We start from the raw sequence: 20,439 nt of genomic DNA, 5'->3' as shown, positions 1-20,439 counted from the left end.
GATGTTAATGCGGTCCAACTGACCCAGAAAATGATGCAAAAATGTTGAAAAAAGAACCACTGATGAAAAACCTCTCACCCTTCTTTTTCTTCGTTTCTTTCTTCATGCCAATTTCGTCCAAACAAATATGGCATGGATACAGACACGCTACCTATTCTTCTCTTCTCCCTTGTGAATACAGAATTTTGAAATTTAATTTCCGCTGTTTAAATCTGCCCTGCAGTAGCTCCGTACTTATTAAAGAGATGCCTAGAATGCCAGTAAACTGTTTTTGTGCCATTTCCCACCACCCTAGTAAAACCTCATTACTTTTAAGCCTACTACCAATAAAAGAGGGAATCCAGGTTTTAGAAATTAAAGGTGGTATCACTTAGAAAAGTAAATGGAATAAAATGTTTAGCAATTTAGATACAGCTTCAGTAGAACTAACTATATATTTCTCCACAGAAGACACTAAAACATTTTTTGAACCACAATTAATAAGTCTGTGGTGTATTTTCTGCTCCTAAGAGGTTTCTTCTGGTCACTTCATCCACCATCCTTACCATGCTCTTGAGTGTCTGACTCGGAGCTGCAGTTTCTAATATCTTTCAGGTCAAGTGAATCCATGTTGTTGAAAGGCAGTGATTCCATGTGGTATGAAACTTTGTGTTCTTCAGCCCTGAACGGAATGCGCGTCTCCAACTCCAAAACCAAATGCCCCAGTTGTGTCTTTTTGGTACACAAAGGTCTACCCACAAGACCCCTCTAAAGCCTCCAGGAATGAGCCGTTGTATCAGCGTTTCTCTCCCGGACACAGAGGGGGAAGCTTTGGCAATACCAGATAATTTCCAGACGCAAGCCATTGCTCGCCAGCTAAAATTGAAGCTTCCAGGGAATCTGTTGTATTAAAGGGTCATTTTCATTTTCTTTTTGTCTCACATTGCAGACATAGCTGGGATTCTCAATTTGAATTATTGACATTTGGCAAGCGTTGAGGTTTTCACACTTGAAAGGCAGAAATGAGGCATACCTTTAAGTTTATGAGTGTGGATGAAAAGGTGTTTTAAAATCTACCACAGATCAGTATTATTGAGGAAAGTGCGCAACGGCTTTCCACCTCACGACTGAATTCCAATTCTGCTCTCCTTAACTGCACATTAATACACTTATCAAGTCCACCTGCTGTTAGTCCAGCCATTTAATGAAGCTTTGGTGTCTCGTCCCTCTAGAGGAAAACAGCCCACATCCCTGCGTGTGTTACCCTGAGAAAGCCCGCACCGGACACAGTGGGAAGGTGGGTTTGTTAGGGAGGGAGGGGCTCGCGGGCATCTCTGCGAAAAACGGGAGAGGAGGGGTCACGAATCCCCCTAGCAGCCTCCGCGTGTGATCGCGGCTAAGAAAATTACGCAATCGGAAGATAGTTATGTAATTGTGTCTCTTAAACAGCCGACCTCAAACTTGCTCAGACCCGAAACACTTGATTGACAGACTTTGTGCGAGCCCCTATATAAGAGGAGGGAGGAGGGCGCCTCGGTCACTGTTGTGCCTCAGGTCCTCCAGACTGTGGATGTAGTGAACCAAAGTGGACTGTACACTTTTGTTTTCTTTTTTTTCTTTTTTTTCTTTACGGGCATTTACAGGAGATACCACTGCTCATTCATTTTTACCCTCGGCTCTTTTTGTTTTTACTCTTGTCGCTGGATCTCTGACGGATTTCTTTTTTTTAAGATACTGAATTCGTCAGGTAAGTAAGTAGGTTAGGAATGCATACACTGCTTATCGTTGAAATGTTATGTGAGGAGAAATCAGTACAGGGCAAATTTACCAGGGCTGCTGTAAGTGATTCATTACCTGCAGAGTGCAAACAGATAAATAAATGTGAAAAACTTGCTGGACTGCTGAAAGACTCTTTCCTGCATAACAGGGTATAAAATTTGATGTGCAATGTTGCAAAGTTTAATAAGCTGTAAACTGTGTAACAACTCGTTGGCCGGAGTTATTGTTATTATCATTTTATTCCTGTATTTGCATGTGGCTTTTTCTCTTCTTTTTTTCCAGTCATTCTGTGACTGAGAGACTTGAGTGCAGCATTTGAGACCAAGGATGGGGAAAAAAGACAAAAGAGGCACAAATCTAACAAAAACTATGTCTTTGTTTTTGAAGCAGATATGATACTCAGGAGAAGTCTCTTCTTGTTGCTGTTGTCATTTAATTACCTTCAAGCTTTAACTGAAGGTGAGTTGTAAATGGATTGATTGTGGTATTGCTGTCTAATAATTATTATTATTCCATTTGAGTCACCAATTCCAGTGTTTTGTTTTTTGTTTTAGCGAAAACTCTGCCAGTTGCTCCCATTCTGCCTTTAAGTTCATGAACTCTTCTTCTAGCTTTCCAGTTACATTTCCTCTTGTCTGATGTATAGATGGCGAGCAGGAGGATGAGACATCATTCGACTTGTTTGAAATCAGCGACATCACACGCAGGACACTGGGGGCCAAACAGTTCAGGGGCCAGAACTTAGATGCCCCTGCCTACCGCTTCATCCGCTTCGACCACCTGCCCCCAGTTAGCCCACCCATACTGAAGCAAATGCTGCATCAGATCCAAAACAATGAGGGCTTTGTGTTTGTGGCCAGCATACGCCAGGACCGTTCCTCACGAGGCACCCTGATTGGTTTGGAGGGTCCCGATGGCCGGCGCCAGTTTGAGATCGTGTCCAACGGACGCGCCAACACTCTGGACCTGGTCTACTGGGCAGACGGCTCGCAGAACGTGGTTTCATTCGAGGACGTGGACCTGTCCGACTCGCAGTGGAAGAACATCACCCTTCACGTTCATGGGGAGAACGCCAACCTGTTTGTCGGCTGCAGCCTCATAGACAGCTTCATCCTGGATGAGCCATTTTACGAGCACCTGAAGGCCGAGGGGAGCCGCATGTATGTGGCAAAGGGATCCATTCGAGAGAACCACTTTAGGGTAAGACAGCGGATGTGGATTCGAACGATTTCCCAGGATCTAGGAACTCCTTACTTGTCCAGCATTTGTCAACCCTCGCAGTGTCCAAGAAACAAAATTGTGGTCTTCACTAACCCTGCAATAAAAGTTTAAACAACTGTTTCCAAAAATACAGACTGACATATTCCCTGTGTTGCCCTGGTTTCTCTGTGTGGAAAGGACTCTAAATTTAGACTTTAAATTTACCCCTTGTGTGTAGAAATGAGGGGGAACGTATGTTATTAGGTAAAAAGCGAGTTTCCATGAAATGTTTGCTCCAATTCCCATCTCATGCTTGCACTAGGTATAGAAAATGTCCTGCCTGAAATATGTCAAAGTGATTGAGACACATATTTTCTCACCAAACAGGGCCTTCTCCAGAGTGTGCGCTTCATCTTTGACACCTCAATAGAAGACATCCTGCTGAGTAGAGACTGTGAGATTACCAAGCAAGGTAAGAATGTGTCTGTTTTAGTTTTTAAGGTCTATAAAGGCCCTGCTATCCAGGATGAATGACAAACCCTTTCTCTTTTGTGTGATTTTTTTTTTTCATAACCCAACAGATGAGTCAAAATAATTATATTTGCAAAGTGTTTGATGCCTGATACCTAGCAGATGTGATCTAAAAGCTCTTTCACATGCAACTCTCCTGCACCCAGTATCTGTATTTTGTTAAGCTTCGACCACGGCAAACAGTTTAGCATTCTCTGTCAACTCAATTTGCATGAATTCATCTCCTTTTTAATGGATCAAAAAGCTTACAGATCCAAAATGTGGCAAGATATCCCAGTATTACTTCATGTTTACAGCAACAGGCTTTTCACTGCAGTGGCTTGAGGTTGAGCAGCGTGCAGGGTGAACAAAAGGAGATACAGATGCTTACATTTGTTTCCATTGGCAGTGGATTTGGGATAATACCCTGGGAAAGAAAACAGAAAAGACAAAGTGAATGTTATACTGCAAAGTGGGGAGCTTCCACCTCCAGCTGCACACACACAGACGTACACACAAACATACAGGATGAAGTCACGAATTGGCTGATTGGGTTGCTTTTCTCAGCTGAAGGACCTCGCAATCCTCAGCGGGGCTCACACAAAAGACTGGCTTCAGCTCAAAAGATAGAGATCCCGAAGAACCACTAGATCTGGAAACTGAGCCTTTTGGTTTTGCTGTGACAGAGAAAATCACTATGCGGTATGCAGTTGATGCTTTTCTGTCACCACATGCACTGTTGAATTCCAGCTGAATGAGTTTATTTGTTTAACAAATGTCACCAGCACCTGGAAGTTTTCCGCTGGTTGGCTGGTACCAGAGAGGGTTCGGCACCATTAGGAAAATTCATGCCGAAAGTCACCCATAAATCCAGGCAACCCTATAACTTGGACAGTATTAAAATTGCCCCAGTTTTTGCTCTTCCTTTTTTTTTTTTTTTAAACCGATTTCCTCTTTCTACTCTGACAAAATCGAGAGCGTCCATCGGGGAGAGAAGAATGTGTAACTGCTTTCACAGACGAGCTTTCACGCATTCTCACGCGCACACAGTGTGAAGCCCTCCTGAGATTTGAATGAATCCAGCAGACTGAAGAGGAAAGAAAACATTGCGTTGGCTACAGTAGGACACCACCGGGTAATTTGGATGACTTCTTGATTTAGAGTCCCCGCTCTGCTATTAATCTTCGCCAATTTACATAGCGTGATCCAAACCAGTTGCAGATACGCGCCTTGGCTGAAGGACAGGCGTTCTGCGGAGCTTCCATTTGTCTCTCGTGTGTTTGTTTTGGGCATCGAATATTCGTATAGCTAGCTGTGATGTGATTAAAGTTCAGTAGGGTTTTCTGACTACCGAGATCACAGCAGTCAGATGTAGACTGCAAAAGAACTTCACATTTGGCCTCATTATGTTCTTCTAATAGCACTGCAGTTTAAAGTTAGGTCCCTTTCTCAATATCTCAACATACACTTGGTTTTATTACAAAGTCCTCAGCCTTAATAATGACTGATAAATGCTGCAGCCCACATACTTCTTCACATAATTCTTTTGTGCTGATATCAAGACAAGAGTATAACAAGTATAAATCTGTGTGGCCACCCCCAGCCTCTTAAGTACATATCACAAGTGGTTACATATTTGAAAGGTTAGCGAGGTTTATGGTCCACAATATGGTTTTTGCATCACACGGGGAACTCCAGAGATTTCTGCTCTGCAGTGCCATCCTGTCCTGTTCTCCCACAGCCAGCTCTGCCGTCATCTCGGGCTGACAGATTTACCATCACCATTTCAAACAGACACACTTTATTTTTTTTGTTTTCCAAATTGAACGACACTGACTGGACATCTGGTTTTAGGAACATAATAAACATTTCAATTACGCCATTGTTGTGATCTTTTGGCCAGCTACAGAAAAACAGGAAATCGTTTGAGTCCTTGCGTTTCAACCGTGATATCTCTCAAACATGTTTTCCATCAACAGCCTGCGTTATTTTTCCTCCATTTGCCCTGGTATCTGCTATTTGCTCTTCCAGATGATGCCAATATTGTGAGTGAGAGCGGGGAAATTGTGGACGTGAGTCCTTCCATCACTACAAACGTTATAGGTCAGAAGACGGATGATGTGGGCGCAGAAATGTGTGAACGCTCCTGTGAGGAGCTCAGCACCATGTTCCAGGAGCTCAAAGGCCTGCGCATTGTCGTCAGCAACCTTATTGACGGATTGCAAAAAGTGGTGAGTTAAATCACATAAATCAACCCTAGCCAACACTTTCATTTGTCTTAGAGAGGGTTACTGTCTGTTTTGTTGAACTTTACAGGCCAGTAAATGTAAAATTGGTGGCTCTGGTGTGATGGAAGAAATATTTAACTCTTTAAAAAAAACAACATTTTAGGAAAACAGATGACTCAGCCCTCCGCGTGTTAGCCTGAAGGTAAAGAGGCCTGAATTAGGTTACTAGGTAACCCACATTGGTTTTAAAGTAAACAGTGAGTAGCCACAGGAGTGTTTATAGAGTCGCCTGTGACAGCTGAACCCATATGACTCCTCCTATCTGAGGCAGCGTGAGTCAGACAGATTTTATGACATGTTACATGTGGATATAGGAAGTGTTCCCCTGGCAGTGATGGGGTCCGGTCTAATGTCTGGCTTTGTTTAAATAGCTCATGTGTTTCCTCTGGGAGCCTCCCAGCAATAAGAGAGTCTGGGCATGAACCTTGAGGGGGAAAAAAGAAACGGCTGGTATGAGAAGGGTCCCCGAGGCTCTTCCAGACCGAGTGGTGTCTTAGATTCTAGTGCTACACACTGCTTACTCCCCTTTTCCAAGAGGAGGATGAACACACACATACGCACTCATATCCCCCCGAAAATCTTTGGCAGTACTTTATCCACTGATAGTTCCCAAGTGTTGAGGAGCTCAGCCTGGTCTCCAATTGGATAGGAGGTAATGTGCGTAACTAAGCAGCACTTTTCAGTAAGCTGTTTTCAAAGAAGTAGTGAGCATGTAAAGAAGTTCAGAGTTTTATAATCTGCAGCAACAAGGGAAAAATTGAGTAGATTCTTTAAGTGGGTGTAACTTTTTAGTCTTTTTCTGTTGTTTCTCATCCATTTAAGTTATCAGATTTTTTTTCAATGACTAGTTGAAGTAAAGTAAAGCATCTAAGCATGAGCTGAGCTGGACGGGGAAATAGCTTGGTACAAAGGATTCCAAGAAAAGTTACAAGGTTGCTACATTTGGTGCTGATTTAGTTTTTATTAGCGCAGTGTTGTTTTATCTCAAAAAGAAATGGTTCTGATCAAGCTTGATTTTAAACAAATGTCATCTTTTTTTATTAGAATAACATTTGCAAAAGCAACACACGCGTTTCTTCTTCCCACCTGGTGAAACTAACCTCAAACACGCTATTTTCAATGAATCAGCTCATCAGCAGGACTATCTTTCCCCCAGTCAGTGGCTTTGCACCTTTGATCTTGAGTGTGCCTTAAAGATTTCTGACTGTTCTTTTCTCACTTGTTGTATGTTCAGACAGAAGAAAACTCAGTGATGAAAGAGGCCCTTGGGAGGATGAAGAACTCCTCAGAGAAAAACATGTGCTGGCAGGATGGCCGCCTGTTTGACGATAAGGAAGACTGGGTTGTAGACAGCTGCACCAAATGCACCTGTCAGGTAGTGCCAAGTCATCTGGAATTATATGCAGATTTACTGCGGATGTTTAAGAGCCTGACATATCATTAATGTTCAATTGTGGCAGGAATCCAAGATCGTGTGCCACCAAATCACCTGTCCTCCGGTGGCCTGTGCCAGCCCGTCCTTTATCGATGGCGAGTGTTGCCCCGCCTGTTTGCGTAAGTAGGCAGGACCTTTCACAACATAAACACGCAATTTTATACACGCTATTCTAAATTAATGGTGCAATGTGCTATAAACACAGCATTTCATGCATATTAAAGTTTAATACTACAGGACTATTGCAGCCAGTATGTCTTTGGAGGCGAACCACATATTTATTAGCAGACACTCAAAATGTCTAGTGTGGGTTCTTCAGATGATGTCATGTGATAAACGAGTTGATATAAAGAATAAAAGCTACAGTTATGAACTTTTCACAGTCTTTTCTACTGTTCTGTGCAAAAAGATGGAGCATAAAAATGTTGCATTTACATGTTCCAGCTATGGACAGTGACGATGGATGGTCCCCGTGGTCAGAGTGGACAGAGTGCACAGTGACCTGTGGGATAGGAACTCAACAGAGGGGCCGTTCTTGCGACGCAACCAGCAATCCTTGCACGGGACCTTCTATCCAGACCCGCAAGTGCAGTCTGGGCAAATGCGACAGCCGTGGTGAGGATTTGTTCTTTCTTCTTTTTTCAACGCTTTGTCTTGACTCACTCAGTTTTTATTTGAACTGTGGCATCCAGTAGTAACTGTTGCACCGATATTATCTCAACCACAGTATGCACCACTGGCAGTAATCTAAAACAAATAGCGTTATGATAAGTGAGAGGAGTGGGGGGGCGGAGATGATGAAACTGTGGAAAAACCGAGCAGTGAGTTAAATATGAGATGAGAGCCTCAGAATTGCAAAAGTTTTCTCCTTCATAAATCTGGATCCGTCTTTGAGTGGATGAATCTAAGTGAAGAGCTGGATCTCACGGTTGGGCTGCAGGGTGTGCCCAGTCACAGTTAACTCCAAATAAATCACTGGCTAAAAGGGTGTTCCACAGTGCAGTGACTCACCGCAGCTTTCCATGCAATATTATAAAATATTAATGAATCTGATAATTAATGTCCTATTAAGTGAGGTGTGGTGATTTTGGTAGATTTGTGCTGGAAACAAAAACTGCTGAACGGGTTTTTTTGTGTTGTGGTTTTTTTTTTTTGAGAAGTTATAGAATCAGCATGTGTCATTGCTTGAAGCTAGCAGTACACTCCATCTGTGTGAGTGACTGAATCAGCCTAACCACTGGAAGATAGTTTACCCACAATGACAAAAATACTGGCTCAAGCGTCTTAGAACATCTTTGAAAGTGAGCCATCATCACCAGCATCGCATAATGTTTACTTGTAGAAAATATGGTGCTCTTTTCTCTCCTTTTTTCCTAACTCTGGCAAATTATACATGTCTGTAAGTACTATAATGGAAATCTGGAGGATAACGCAACACATATGTGTTTGACTGCTGCGTGACATGTCTGATTGTTGATGCCCAGTTCGCCAGGACGGAGGGTGGAGTTTGTGGTCCCCGTGGTCGTCGTGCTCGGTGACCTGTGGCGAGGGGCAGATCACGAGAATACGACACTGCAATGCTCCTGTGCCACAGCTGGGAGGCAGAGACTGTGAGGGCAGTGGAAGAGAAACCCAGGGCTGCACTGCCAAGCCATGTTCCAGTGAGTATTTCATCTTGTGAAGGGAAACACTCAAAAGCAGCATCTCCGTTACAGTGGCTAGCATATGTGCCCAGCAGCCGGACTTCCCTCGTGCCTTGTGGTTCCCCTAAGGCAACATTCCCCATGTGTTTCAGACTGTCATCATGTCAGTCTTGGTGCAAACGTTGGTCCAGATCGGTTCAGTATGTTCGCTCATGCAGTATTAAGTTCCAGGCTTCTGAACTTTTTATTTCTTGTTTAGAAACAACAGAATAAAAATGTGGCATGAATAAAACACTTTATGTCAAAGTGACTTGCTGCTATGCATCTGTCTCCCCTGTTTTTTTAGTTGATGGTGGCTGGGGACCGTGGTCTCCATGGGCAACCTGTTCAGCGACCTGCGGAGGGGGGCACAAAAGTCGTTCCCGTGAGTGCAACAGCCCTGAACCTCAATACGGCGGCAAGAAATGTTTTGGAGAAGCGGTCGACAGAGACAGCTGTAACAAGAATGACTGCCCTATTGGTGAGCATTAGTCACTCTGCATTATGGTTTTAGCTACTTAGGTGACTGGGTTCACAGATCCACTGGCCCACGCTGAAACATTTTTATGTAGCAGAGGGATTGCACTGACATATGTTCTGGCATTTGTAGTGATTTTAGGATTTCTCCTGTAATGCAAACAGTCAGCTGAGGTACTTGGAATGTGTACTAATGTGTACTGTGCAAGTTGCTGTCAGCTGTTGACTGTAATGAGCAGCTTGATTGTTTTAGTCTTTATGATGGAAAAAACATCCAAACATCTGTTTTGCACAGCCATTTTCTTGTGCTGCCATATGTGTCTTTATAATTAGATAGATTTTTTTTCTGAGCTTGTTTAACGATGTGACTTCACCTGTAAACAATGACTGGCAGATGGAAGAGGAAATCTGGGTTCTGCCAGCTACACTGGGGAAAAAAAAGATTACCTTACTAGTAATAATTCTGTGTTAACAATAACCAGCACCACGCTGATTACCTCGGCTGCATTAAAGTGAAAAATCTGGCAAAAAAACCTCAAAAACCTTTCCCTTATTTTAATATAAAAGGAAAGTTTTTGTGAGTTGGTTTCAAAACCTGCATAAAACCAGAATATAGTTTCCAGTTCAGAAAAATGAAGCCAATGTGGAAGCGCTTTGAACCTCCATTCTACCTGAAAGCCACCAGATGGCAGTAGCTGTGGTTGCAAAAGAAACTTCTGATCCAATAGACGTATATGGGAAGATTGACCTCAGTGAAAACTTTCCTGGTGAGTTTATGGTCTCACTTTGGGTCATATTAAAAAAAATTGACTCTTATTTTGTAAATCGTGATATTATTATAGTTCAAATATGATGATTAACCATAGATGATTAGTTAATGGCTTAGTTAGACACGCCCATGCCTTCAGAAACCAATGGATGATGTCACGGTTGCTACTTCCAATTTTTATACTGTCTGTGTTGCTACTGTAGATTTTGGAAAGGTGATTAAGCATTAACTTAAGATAAGCATTACAAATTAAAAGTAAAAATTAAAAGTTTTCCCTTGTATGTATCCATTCTCATCATCTAAACCTCTTGCAGATGGCTGTCTGTCCAACCCATGTTTTGCGGGAGTGGACTGCAGCAGCTCTGCCGATGGCTCGTGGGAGTGTGGCCCGTGCCCTGCTGGATTTCGTGGAAATGGTACCCACTGTGAAGACATTAATGAGGTAAAAGTTACTATTTTTCATAAGCTAGCTGCACTTTATTCATAAAAAGACCTGCTTGTATTTTGCTGATGATTTTTTTTCTCTCCTCTAGTGTGACATGGTGTCTGATGTTTGCTACAAAGTGAATGGAATGCAGCGTTGTGTCAACACTGATCCAGGTTTCCATTGCTTGCCCTGTCCAAAGCGCTACAAGGGCACCCAGCCTTTTGGTATGGGTGTGGAGGCTGCCAAGAAGAACAAACAAGTGAGTTGATTTGGATAAGCATATGTGTGGATTTCTGGATGTCACATTTATAAATGACTGGAGCAGCACTTCAGGGGATTTAAAAGCCTTATTTTTAGAGAGAGTTTGTGTATATAGGAATGAATGAATGGGGTTGACCTTGACCCACTATTTGTAAGTAAAATGACAGCGTGAGTAGCTTTAAACTTTTAAAATGAGAGGTGGATATGAATGGTTATTTTTCCTTCCTTGTACTGTATCAGTTCACTGTCATAAAGCTATGTTTTTCTTTTGTCTCTGTGGCCCACATCTCTCTCTTTCCAACCCTGTCAAAACTACTAAAAGTTTTAATATGACTTGTCAAATATGCCACATTAACTACTTTATTGGAACACAACGGTTTTCATCTCTTTTCTGATCAATGAGTCCCTGGAAAACTGAAAAACGTGTCACTTTGACCACTACTTGCATAACATCCCTCATGGGGCAGTTTGTCACTTCTTGGCCTCTGTAGCTGCCTGTCTTTGATTTGATGCCCCAATTGACAGTAATTGATTTGGGAAAAGGGGAATTGTCTCATTGCTGGCATTAAGAGGCTCCATTTCACAGTTCTGATCAAAGGCCTCCCTGTCTCTTTTGGCTCTATGAGCTCATGCAGTGGCATTCAAACTTTAGGTTCATCATCTGGTAATAAGTGGCAGCTGTGAATAGTTTGTGAAGAAAAAATGGAGAACAGTAGGTTGTTTTGGAATATATGCTGTACCCATGTCATAAAATCACAAGTGCTCCACACTTTTTTGAAAAATGTTTTTCTTTAACCAGTCACCTCAGTTTGAGGTGTCCCTGTTTGGAGGGCTAGTCCCCAAAACAAGCTGCCAGGAATAGTGGTAAAATAAATACTCTTCACATTTAAAAAACAGCAAAATGGAAAATATGTAAGAAAACTGTGTCTTGTAAGAAATTCCATCTAACTTCTCTGTTTTTCTTAATCTAGGTATGTGAGCCTGAGAACCCATGTAAGGACAGGACACACAACTGTCACAAATATGCCGAATGCATCTACATCAGCCACTTCAGTGATCCAATGTACAAGTGTGAGTGTAGGACGGGTTACGCTGGAGATGGCTTCATTTGTGGTGAAGACTCTGATTTGGATGGCTGGCCCAATCAGAACCTTGTGTGTGGTGCTAATGCCACTTACCATTGCAAGAAGGTATTTCACTGAATATTGCCACATTCAATCCAGTGATGCCAAACTGAACTGCAAAAGTCAACCGTTTACTGCCACTATTTCAGGATAACTGCCCTAGCCTCCCCAACTCTGGACAAGAAGACTTTGACAGAGACGGTCAAGGAGATGCTTGTGACAAGGATGATGATAATGATGGAATTCTGGATGAAAGGGTATGAGATCTTTTCATTTTTACAAACTGGTGAGCAGCATCCTAAAAAAGTGGAGAGACTTTAAAAAATCAATAATTGGATATGATTTGTCTAAAACAAACAAATTTTTTTCGACATGGTAAACCCAATCCATCCATCCACCCACGGAGAGCATGATTGGGGGGAATGTCGTACCACTCGAGTGATATCCTGTTATTGAACTTTTGTGCCAACTGCAGCCCACAACGGACATCATGTTCAAACATAAGGATGAACACAATTCAGTAATAAGCATATAACTTACAGGACAGACTGGAGATTTGATGCTTAATAGCAAAGTAAACCTTAGTGAAATTATTGGACTAATTAAACTGGACATAAGTGAAGAGCCTATAATGTTATTTTTTTCATCAGTGCATTAAAAAGGAAAAGTCTAGAGGTTTTATATCACTATTTTTAAAGTAACAAATTTCTTCAAAGCAAATCTTTAAGGCATACATTTAGAGGCTAGAACAATATAAAGACAGTCGTCTATTCTAAACATAAAAAAATTAAATATTTAAAAATAATAAACTTTGAAATACTATTAGTGCAACAGTCAGAATACCCAATAACCTTGGGCAATACTAAATAACTCTAGGTTACATACAATATTGAGTTGAACTCAAATACTAATTAGAGTATTGTCAAACCACTTTTTTGTTTCCTCTCCAAATAAAAATGAGACTTAATATGAATCAGATTTATAGTGAGTGTCTGGTTGGCCTTGACATAAGGCAACACGTCTCATTAAAGTCTGAAAATAAAAATATGGCCAAGTTCTACCTAATAAATGTGCAGTTTGCTAGTTAATTAATGTGTTACGCCATTTCCATTGCGCAAACAACATATACAGCCTTTGTAGAAATCCATAAACATTATAGGAAACATATTCTACGGATAAATTTGAAAACATAAAGAAAAGCTACAAACCACCAAATCCTATAGCAAGGGGACTTTTGCTAGCATAGTTTGCTAGTAGCATAGTTAACTGGCTTTGAGACCAGGAGGAGACACACACCCAGTTTGAGCAGCTTGTCTGCTCCTTTTGCTGGTCACAAGGCTGGATAAGTGTGGGGTTTGTGTCATGAAGGACATTTGGTGTAAAAAAAAAAAACTGTGCCAAAGTATGTAGAACCATCTGCTGTGGAAGTAAGGAGCACCTGAAAGTTCAGCCACTTTGCTAACATAAGGGTTTGTCACTGCAACCTTTTGAGTGGTCAGCATTATCTCATGATGAAATATTTTCTATAAGCCAAAAAGGGTTACTTACTGGCTTGATGAATAAGTGAAAATGATGTGATTCATATGTTATGACATCTCAACCCAGCAGAGATGCAGTGAGATGAGAACTAATGTTACTGACCAAATCAGAAACGAACTTTATGCAAATCCAAATACGTTCTCATCAGTGCACTCATTATGATTCGGCTCATGACTGTCAAAACATTACTTAGCTAGCATGTGCTTTCTTCGACAGGACAACTGTCCCCTGCTTTACAATCCTCGCCAGTTTGACTTTGACAAGGACGAAGTTGGTGACCGCTGTGACAACTGCCCCTATGAACACAACCCTGCTCAAATTGACACCGACCACAATGGAGAAGGGGATGCCTGTGCAGTGGACATCGATGGAGATGGTAAAATAGCTAAAAATGTAGACGACATGTTGTATTCAGTCTACTATAATTAACTATAGCAACTTTAAATTTGTTTTTTTTTCTCAGGAATTCTTAATGAGAATGATAACTGCCCCTATGTGTACAACACTGACCAGAAGGACACTGATATGGATGGTGTCGGCGACCAGTGTGACAATTGCCCTTTGCTACACAATCCTGACCAGGTAAACTATACACACTGTAAATTATGGCTTTTTCCAATACAGTCAATAGATGTTGCATTAACATTCTGATCCTTGTATTCATCCAACAGACAGACCTAGACAATGACCTGGTTGGAGATCAGTGCGACAACAGCCAGGACATTGACGAAGACGGGCATCAGAACAATCTAGACAACTGTCCTTATGTGGCCAACTCAAACCAGGCTGACCACGATAAGGACGGCAAAGGAGACGCATGCGACTACGATGACGATAACGACGGTATACCTGACGACAGAGACAACTGCAGGCTAACACCCAACGAAGACCAGGAGGACTCTGATGGTGAGGATGGTGCATGTATTAGTCTTAAAGGCAGCAGTGTCACATCCATACAAGAAGTTGAAACATGAGTGATATCAACTATTTTTAGCATGGATTTATAGCATAAATATTCAATGGTGTACTTCTTTTAGTAGCATTCTTAAGATTTATATTAACAAAAGTCTGTTAAAATTTTGAGACTACTTGCTTAAATAGTATCTCTATGCGCTCAGACTTATTTCACATTTCTTCTTCCCTATGCCCTCTACCAGCTGCTTTTAGAGTTAGCGGTTACTTTCACTGCAGCAGGTGTGAAATTTGGTGGTTGTGGAAAGAGTCAGTGACCGGCTTGGCACGGATGATGTCATTCTCCATGACTTCAGTGAGCTGCCTTGGAGGGCACCATCAGGCTGTGAAGTTTTTATTCCATTTAGCCTTAGCCTGTGATTAGTCCACAGTGCCCAATTTAAGCAGGGTTACCTGGAGTTTGTGCAGCTGTCTGTAACTGAAAACAGACTGCAGAGGAGAAAGCCCCTGATGCTTTCACACCCTTTGCCGTTTGTCAAATAGTGTTTATTTGATAGAATCGTTTGAGCTTCTTGCTCAATAGCAAAGATGATGACAGAAGACGGCAAGCTACTTCCATGCAGTGGCCCTCATTAGCCACTGGCATCCTTTCCCTCATGAGTTCCCAGCCTGCAGCCTGGCTCTAATAGACTTCAGGCTTCAGATACTAAGAAGTTTCAGTGGAAGTTGTCACAGCATGAGAAGATGGCTGATTTGCTTCATCAGACTTGGCAGTGGTACTTGGGACAGTTTTCTGGGAAGAACTGCTATACTTCCATTCATTTTTAATATTTAGTTGGAGGAACTCCTCAACAGTCACTGCAGTGGGAGTGTTATGATCCTCGCATTAGCTGCCGTAGATATTTTTCCAACCTATTCAATAGTTTGTTTCAGATATGATTTAAATTAGGTGAAACATTTTAAAATGATTTTAATATAATTTTATATTCTTCTCCTTTATTAGGTGATGGAAGAGGGGATGCATGCAAAGATGACTTTGACAACGACAGTATCCCAGATATCCTCGATGTGTGTCCTGAGAACAATGCCATCAGTGTGACAGACTTCAGGAAATTCCAGATGGTGCATCTGGATCCTAAAGGAACCACACAAATTGATCCCAACTGGGTGGTCAGACATCAGGGCAAGGAGTTAGTTCAGACTGCTAACTCTGACCCAGGCATTGCAGTAGGTGAGCAGTGCACATATGTTTCCCTTTGCTTTTTAAAATATTTGAAACTCCATTTAAGTGTGCAGAGCTCTGTGAGTGTAACACTTGCTCACCTCATCACAGGTTTTGATGAGTTCAGCGCTGTGGATTTCAGTGGAACGATGTACGTGAACACCGACAGAGATGACGACTATGCAGGCTTTGTTTTTGGTTACCAGTCGAGTGGGCGCTTTTACGTTGTGATGTGGAAGCAGATCACACAGACCTATTGGGAGGACAAACCATCCAAGGCGTTTGGCATCTCTGGGGTTTCACTCAAAGTTGTGAACTCGACCACTGGCACTGGAGAATACCTCAGGAATGCTTTGTGGCACACGGGCAACACTCCAGGACAGGTGGGCTGCGATCTAAATGCAAAGTGGTGTGTTACAATGCCTGTATCAGTATTGATTTTAGTGTTGTTAACTATTTTAAGGTGCGGACCCTGTGGCATGACCCCAAAAACATTGGTTGGAAGGATTACACAGCTTACAGGTGGCATCTCATCCACAGACCAAAGACTGGGTTTATAAGGTATGAAGTACAGCTGATCACAACAGGAAAGCCCATGTTTTTCTGTCTCTGATTACAGGCCTCCTTTAAGTCACTTGATGACATGCAGCTTTTTAGTCTCAAGACATTAAAACATGGAAGTTTTTCTTGTGTTTTCCAGGGTAGTGGTCTATGAAGGCAAACAGATTATGGCTGACTCGGGACCGATTTATGATAAGACCTTTGCCGGAGGAAGATTAGGCTTGTTTGTCTTCTCACAAGAGCTGGTGTTCTTCTCTGACCTCAAGTATGAATGCAGAGGTAAGCACAATTACTTAAAATTATAACCACAAATGTTTCTGTTTTGTTATAAATTACCCATGGATATGTGTGAGCAACTCAAGTGTTGCATAAAGCTGAAATCAGTTCATCAAGAATGCTAGTTGAGTGAAAATAGCAGCTATATTGATATTAAGAGTGGAAAGCAAGGGTGCCAGAAGTGGGGCCCTTCCCCATTTCACTGTAAATAATTACATAAACTAAAGTAAGCAAACATTAAATGGAGAAAATTTGTAATATTTTAAGTTTGTTTTAAACAAAATAAGCTAAGCTAACTGAATCTGTTTATTAGATTTATTTATTAGCTCACAACTCTATCTAAAGTTTATGCCACAGCTGCCCTAAATTAACAATACTGGTTATTACCCAAATCACTTTTTCAATATATTGGTAATCCACCAGTACGTACAAGCTCTTTCATCGAAATTATATTTTTAAAGCCAAAATATAATTATTGTTTTTTGTTCGTGAAGTTTTACATTTCCTTTTTTTTTCTTTTTTTTTTTACAAAAAAGAAAAAAATAGTAAAGCACTTTATCATTTTTTGATTAAGATTACAAATATGACTGTTATTTGGTGGCTGATTTAAGTCCAATTTGGGTCTAAAAACATGAGTTTGTTATTTACCTAATGAAAAACAATATCATTTTAATTTCTAAAAAAGTTTTTTACAAATTTTGAAATTTGTGCTCCATTGCCAATGACAATGTGTTATTTGACAGTCCTAGGATGCCACTGATTTTAAGCTTTAATGTGTTCTGTCCCTAAAACGTATTTAACAGATCATGTTAAATTGTAGAAATTTTGTATTAATAACATTGGCTTAGGTGTTAAACACCAAACGCCTACATAAAAATTACATAGTTTATTATAGCAGTGTGGTCATTTGAATAACATAAATGCAACTGAAGAGTTAAAAATGTAGAACTCTTTCAACCAACCACATCTTGTTTCAAACCTCAGATAAGCCGGAGTTGCCAACCGTGCTCACAAGGTAATGGTGAGAGGGTTTCTGTGCTGTGTTGTTTGCTGTCACGCTATATTTCTGCTTGCCACCCTGCCCATGAACAATGCCCCAGAAGCATTGTGAAAATCCTTGTGTGTTCATCCAAGGACTTCAGATCTTCTACTTAGCGCTAAACTGTGGAAAATGAGTCTGCAGCTTTTTTTCTTCTTCTCACAATCACAGCCACATTTACTGGAGACACGCTTTTTTGACGCACACAATGCTAATGTTGTTGCTGCACTCTGGCACTTTGACTCAGGGGCTCATTGAGTTTTAATTGTAAATGTGGCAGTAATGGAAGATATTTTTCCATCTTTCTACAGATAACTGAATCAAGTAGAAACAGAAAAAAAGAAAACATCTGATGGCAAAAGACAAGAATCTCTCCGAGTAAACATCACGTCATCGCTGAATCCATGTCAATGTAAATCAGACTTCGCATACTTCCATGTTTTCGCCTTGATTCATCCACTGGAGGAGAAACAGTGGCACATTTCAGTTTTGCCGAAGCTGAGAAAGGAAAAAAAACTGATCAACATGTGTTTTTTTTGTTTATTTGTTTTTAAAAAAGCCTCTACCGAATATCTAATTAAAACTATTGTACCTATTCTACATCTTTAAATTCATTGTACAACCTCTTAGATGCTGTTTGTGATTTCCTACAGCTTGATGTGAGTGACTCGGCTGTTCTCTGCCTTTATTCTTCTTTTTTTTTTTGCTGAACTGATCATACAGTGTTTGACAAACATAAACTGTAATCAAATCATAATCATTTACCCGCCTTAACTCCATTATAGCTTCTCCTTATTCTTTTCATCCTAAATGTGCTTTTCATGTACAACTTGAGTGAACGACGAGTAAGTGCCAAAGATGTTTATACTAAGTCTGTACTATAATTCCTTTTGTAAATTATTTATGCTCTGCTTGTTTTGTTCGTTGGCATTTTTTTTCCTAGTTTTGTAAATAATTATTTATTTGTTTACACTGACAAAACGTATAATTGAATACCACAGACGTCAAGATAAAACATATTAGCGTTGCCAGATTTTTTTAGTGTCTTCATGCACTTCCTGTACTTGTTAGTTTTTCAAATTTGTCAGTCATTGATTTTTTTTTTTTTCAAGTGTGTCAGTTAAGTAACTGTAGCATAAAGATAAACACCAGCTGCTTTTCAATAATCACGAAAATAAACACGAAGCAGATGTTTATGTAGGTCACGGTAGCTGCCAAAGAGAGTTAATTCTGGTAGTTTATTTACTTAGCTGTCCAGACAGCCTCGCTGTCCTCAGATGGATTTAACACATTACTGCAAATTTTTTATCTTTTAAATAGTCTCTCACCAAAAAGCAGCTGCTAATTAGGCTACTGGCACCATCGCAGAAACGCCTTTCTGACTCGATTTGGAAACTTTTATGCGCAACACAAAGCAAAGAAGGTAGACTGAAATAGTGACATTGCTCAAAAATATTGTAATGAAATGACTGATATTAAATCAAATGTGTAACATTAACATTTGAGAGTTGGAGATCTGGAAATAAGCCACTTTGAACGGTTGATTCGTGAAGATCAACTACAGTGAAAGCATTTTGTACAAACTACATTTTCATTTCTACATTAGTCATAAATATCGCTTATGGATCTTGTGAAACATCATAGTGTTGATTGAAAAGGAATCCAGATGAAGGTCTCTAAAAGTGTGACTGCGTGATTGTGTGGATTAAGGATGTGTTTGCATACAACTTCGCTGTCGTCAGTCTGAACAGCATTCATGTTCTCCATGTTTGGTTTCCATCCTGTTCATTTTTTTTATTTGCAATGCACAAACTGTAAATGTGTTTTTTTTTTTTGTATACTTGTGTTGTTAGATATACGTTTTCTACAAACAATAGTGTAAGATTGTTCTGTTTCTTAATAAAACACTTTTACACCATGTTGTTTATCATGACAATTGACAGGATTAGAAATACTGTCATAGCTGGGCATTGTTGTGAGGAATTGGTCATTTCTTGGGAATTATTTTTGTGCAACAGAATAAGACGTTTGTTGCTCTAGTGGAAATTCATGGCAGCAGGTGTTTGTAACATTGCCGATGCCTGTGTGTGTGTTAATGAAGAAACATATTACCCAGTACAACAGTGTGGTTTATTCATGTGGTTTTGAATCATACCAAAGAAAAATATCAGAATCAGAAAGAAATACATCTGGAAGCTGGCCGAGCAGGGCACGGTTGTCATGCCAACTCGTTTTGACCATGTATCTATAAGTGTAGTTAGGAAAGAACTTTTTCTTCCTATTGCAAGAAGAAGTCTAAGCAAAAAACAGTTTATAAAGCTGTATTAGGGTCGTGGGGAGAGGACGACCCCAATGTAGTAAATGGAGGCAGATGAAATAATGAAAAGTGAGCCTTGCTCTTCCAAAAGGAAAAACCAAACAGGAATCCAGAAAAACAAACCGTCAAAGTAAAACTGAAACATGAGAACTAACACTAAACATAAAGAAACTAAAAGTCAAAGTGACACAACAAAACCAACAGAATACCAGGACCACAACAAGACCCTGTGGGAGAGATCTGTTGAGTTTTTTTCTCCAGAACTGTATTTTTATTTCTAATTAAATAAAAATAAAGAATAAAAATATAATAATAATAACATACATGAATGTAATTATATATAATGTAATAATAATAGCATGTAATAATATTAGCAATAAATAAATAAATAATAAAAATGATTCAAATTGATTTTTCTTTCTTTCTATTTTTATTTCTAAATAAAAATAGAAAGAAAGAAACATCCATTTGAATTATTGTCAATTCAAATTTTTACCTGTCTCCTTTTTTGCTCTTAAACATGGGATTTGTTTATGGGAAAACCTGGTACCTGGTCTATCTAATATCCTTGTATTGGTGTTGTTCTCGGATCAACATTGCATTTGACCAATCACGTTGTTATGATGTCATAGCTTGGTAACT

General features: G+C 40.3%; 1 protein-coding gene across 4 annotated transcripts; it reads left to right on the top strand.

Annotated features, from left to right (window-relative positions):
* Nucleotides 1-1,449: 1,449 nt before the first annotated feature.
* thbs2a (thrombospondin 2a) lies at nt 1,450-19,398 on the top strand. 4 transcript variants are annotated; one of them, XM_085297127.1, is made up of 23 exons: nt 1,450-1,726; nt 2,149-2,217; nt 2,405-2,958; nt 3,346-3,430; nt 5,500-5,699; nt 6,991-7,131; nt 7,217-7,310; nt 7,636-7,806; nt 8,676-8,852; nt 9,181-9,354; nt 10,434-10,561; nt 10,653-10,805; nt 11,779-11,997; nt 12,081-12,188; nt 13,687-13,846; nt 13,934-14,052; nt 14,142-14,376; nt 15,386-15,613; nt 15,716-15,987; nt 16,068-16,165; nt 16,305-16,444; nt 17,426-17,456; nt 17,792-19,398. In XM_085297127.1, the coding sequence occupies exons 2-23, from the start codon at nt 2,151-2,153 to the stop codon at nt 17,793-17,795; spliced, it is 3,558 nt and encodes a 1,185-aa protein (XP_085153253.1). In that variant the 5' UTR covers nt 1,450-1,726; nt 2,149-2,150; the 3' UTR covers nt 17,796-19,398. The 4 variants fall into 4 exon arrangements, with proteins under 4 accessions (XP_085153253.1, XP_085153254.1, XP_085153252.1 ...); XM_085297128.1 differs by having other exon boundaries at nt 2,146-2,217; XM_085297126.1 differs by lacking the exons at nt 1,450-1,726; nt 17,426-17,456 and having other exon boundaries at nt 2,146-2,217.
* Nucleotides 19,399-20,439: the final 1,041 nt, after the last annotated feature.

The sequence above is a fragment of the Mchenga conophoros genome, linkage group LG13 (assembly GCF_057382185.1).
Source record: "Mchenga conophoros isolate Kocher_MC1m ecotype Shallow Benthic linkage group LG13, M_conophoros_male_GT1.1, whole genome shotgun sequence".
NCBI lineage: Eukaryota > Metazoa > Chordata > Actinopteri > Cichliformes > Cichlidae > Mchenga > Mchenga conophoros.
The sequence above is the reverse complement of the archived record's forward strand: the minus strand, read 5'-3'. Positions and strand labels throughout refer to the sequence as shown.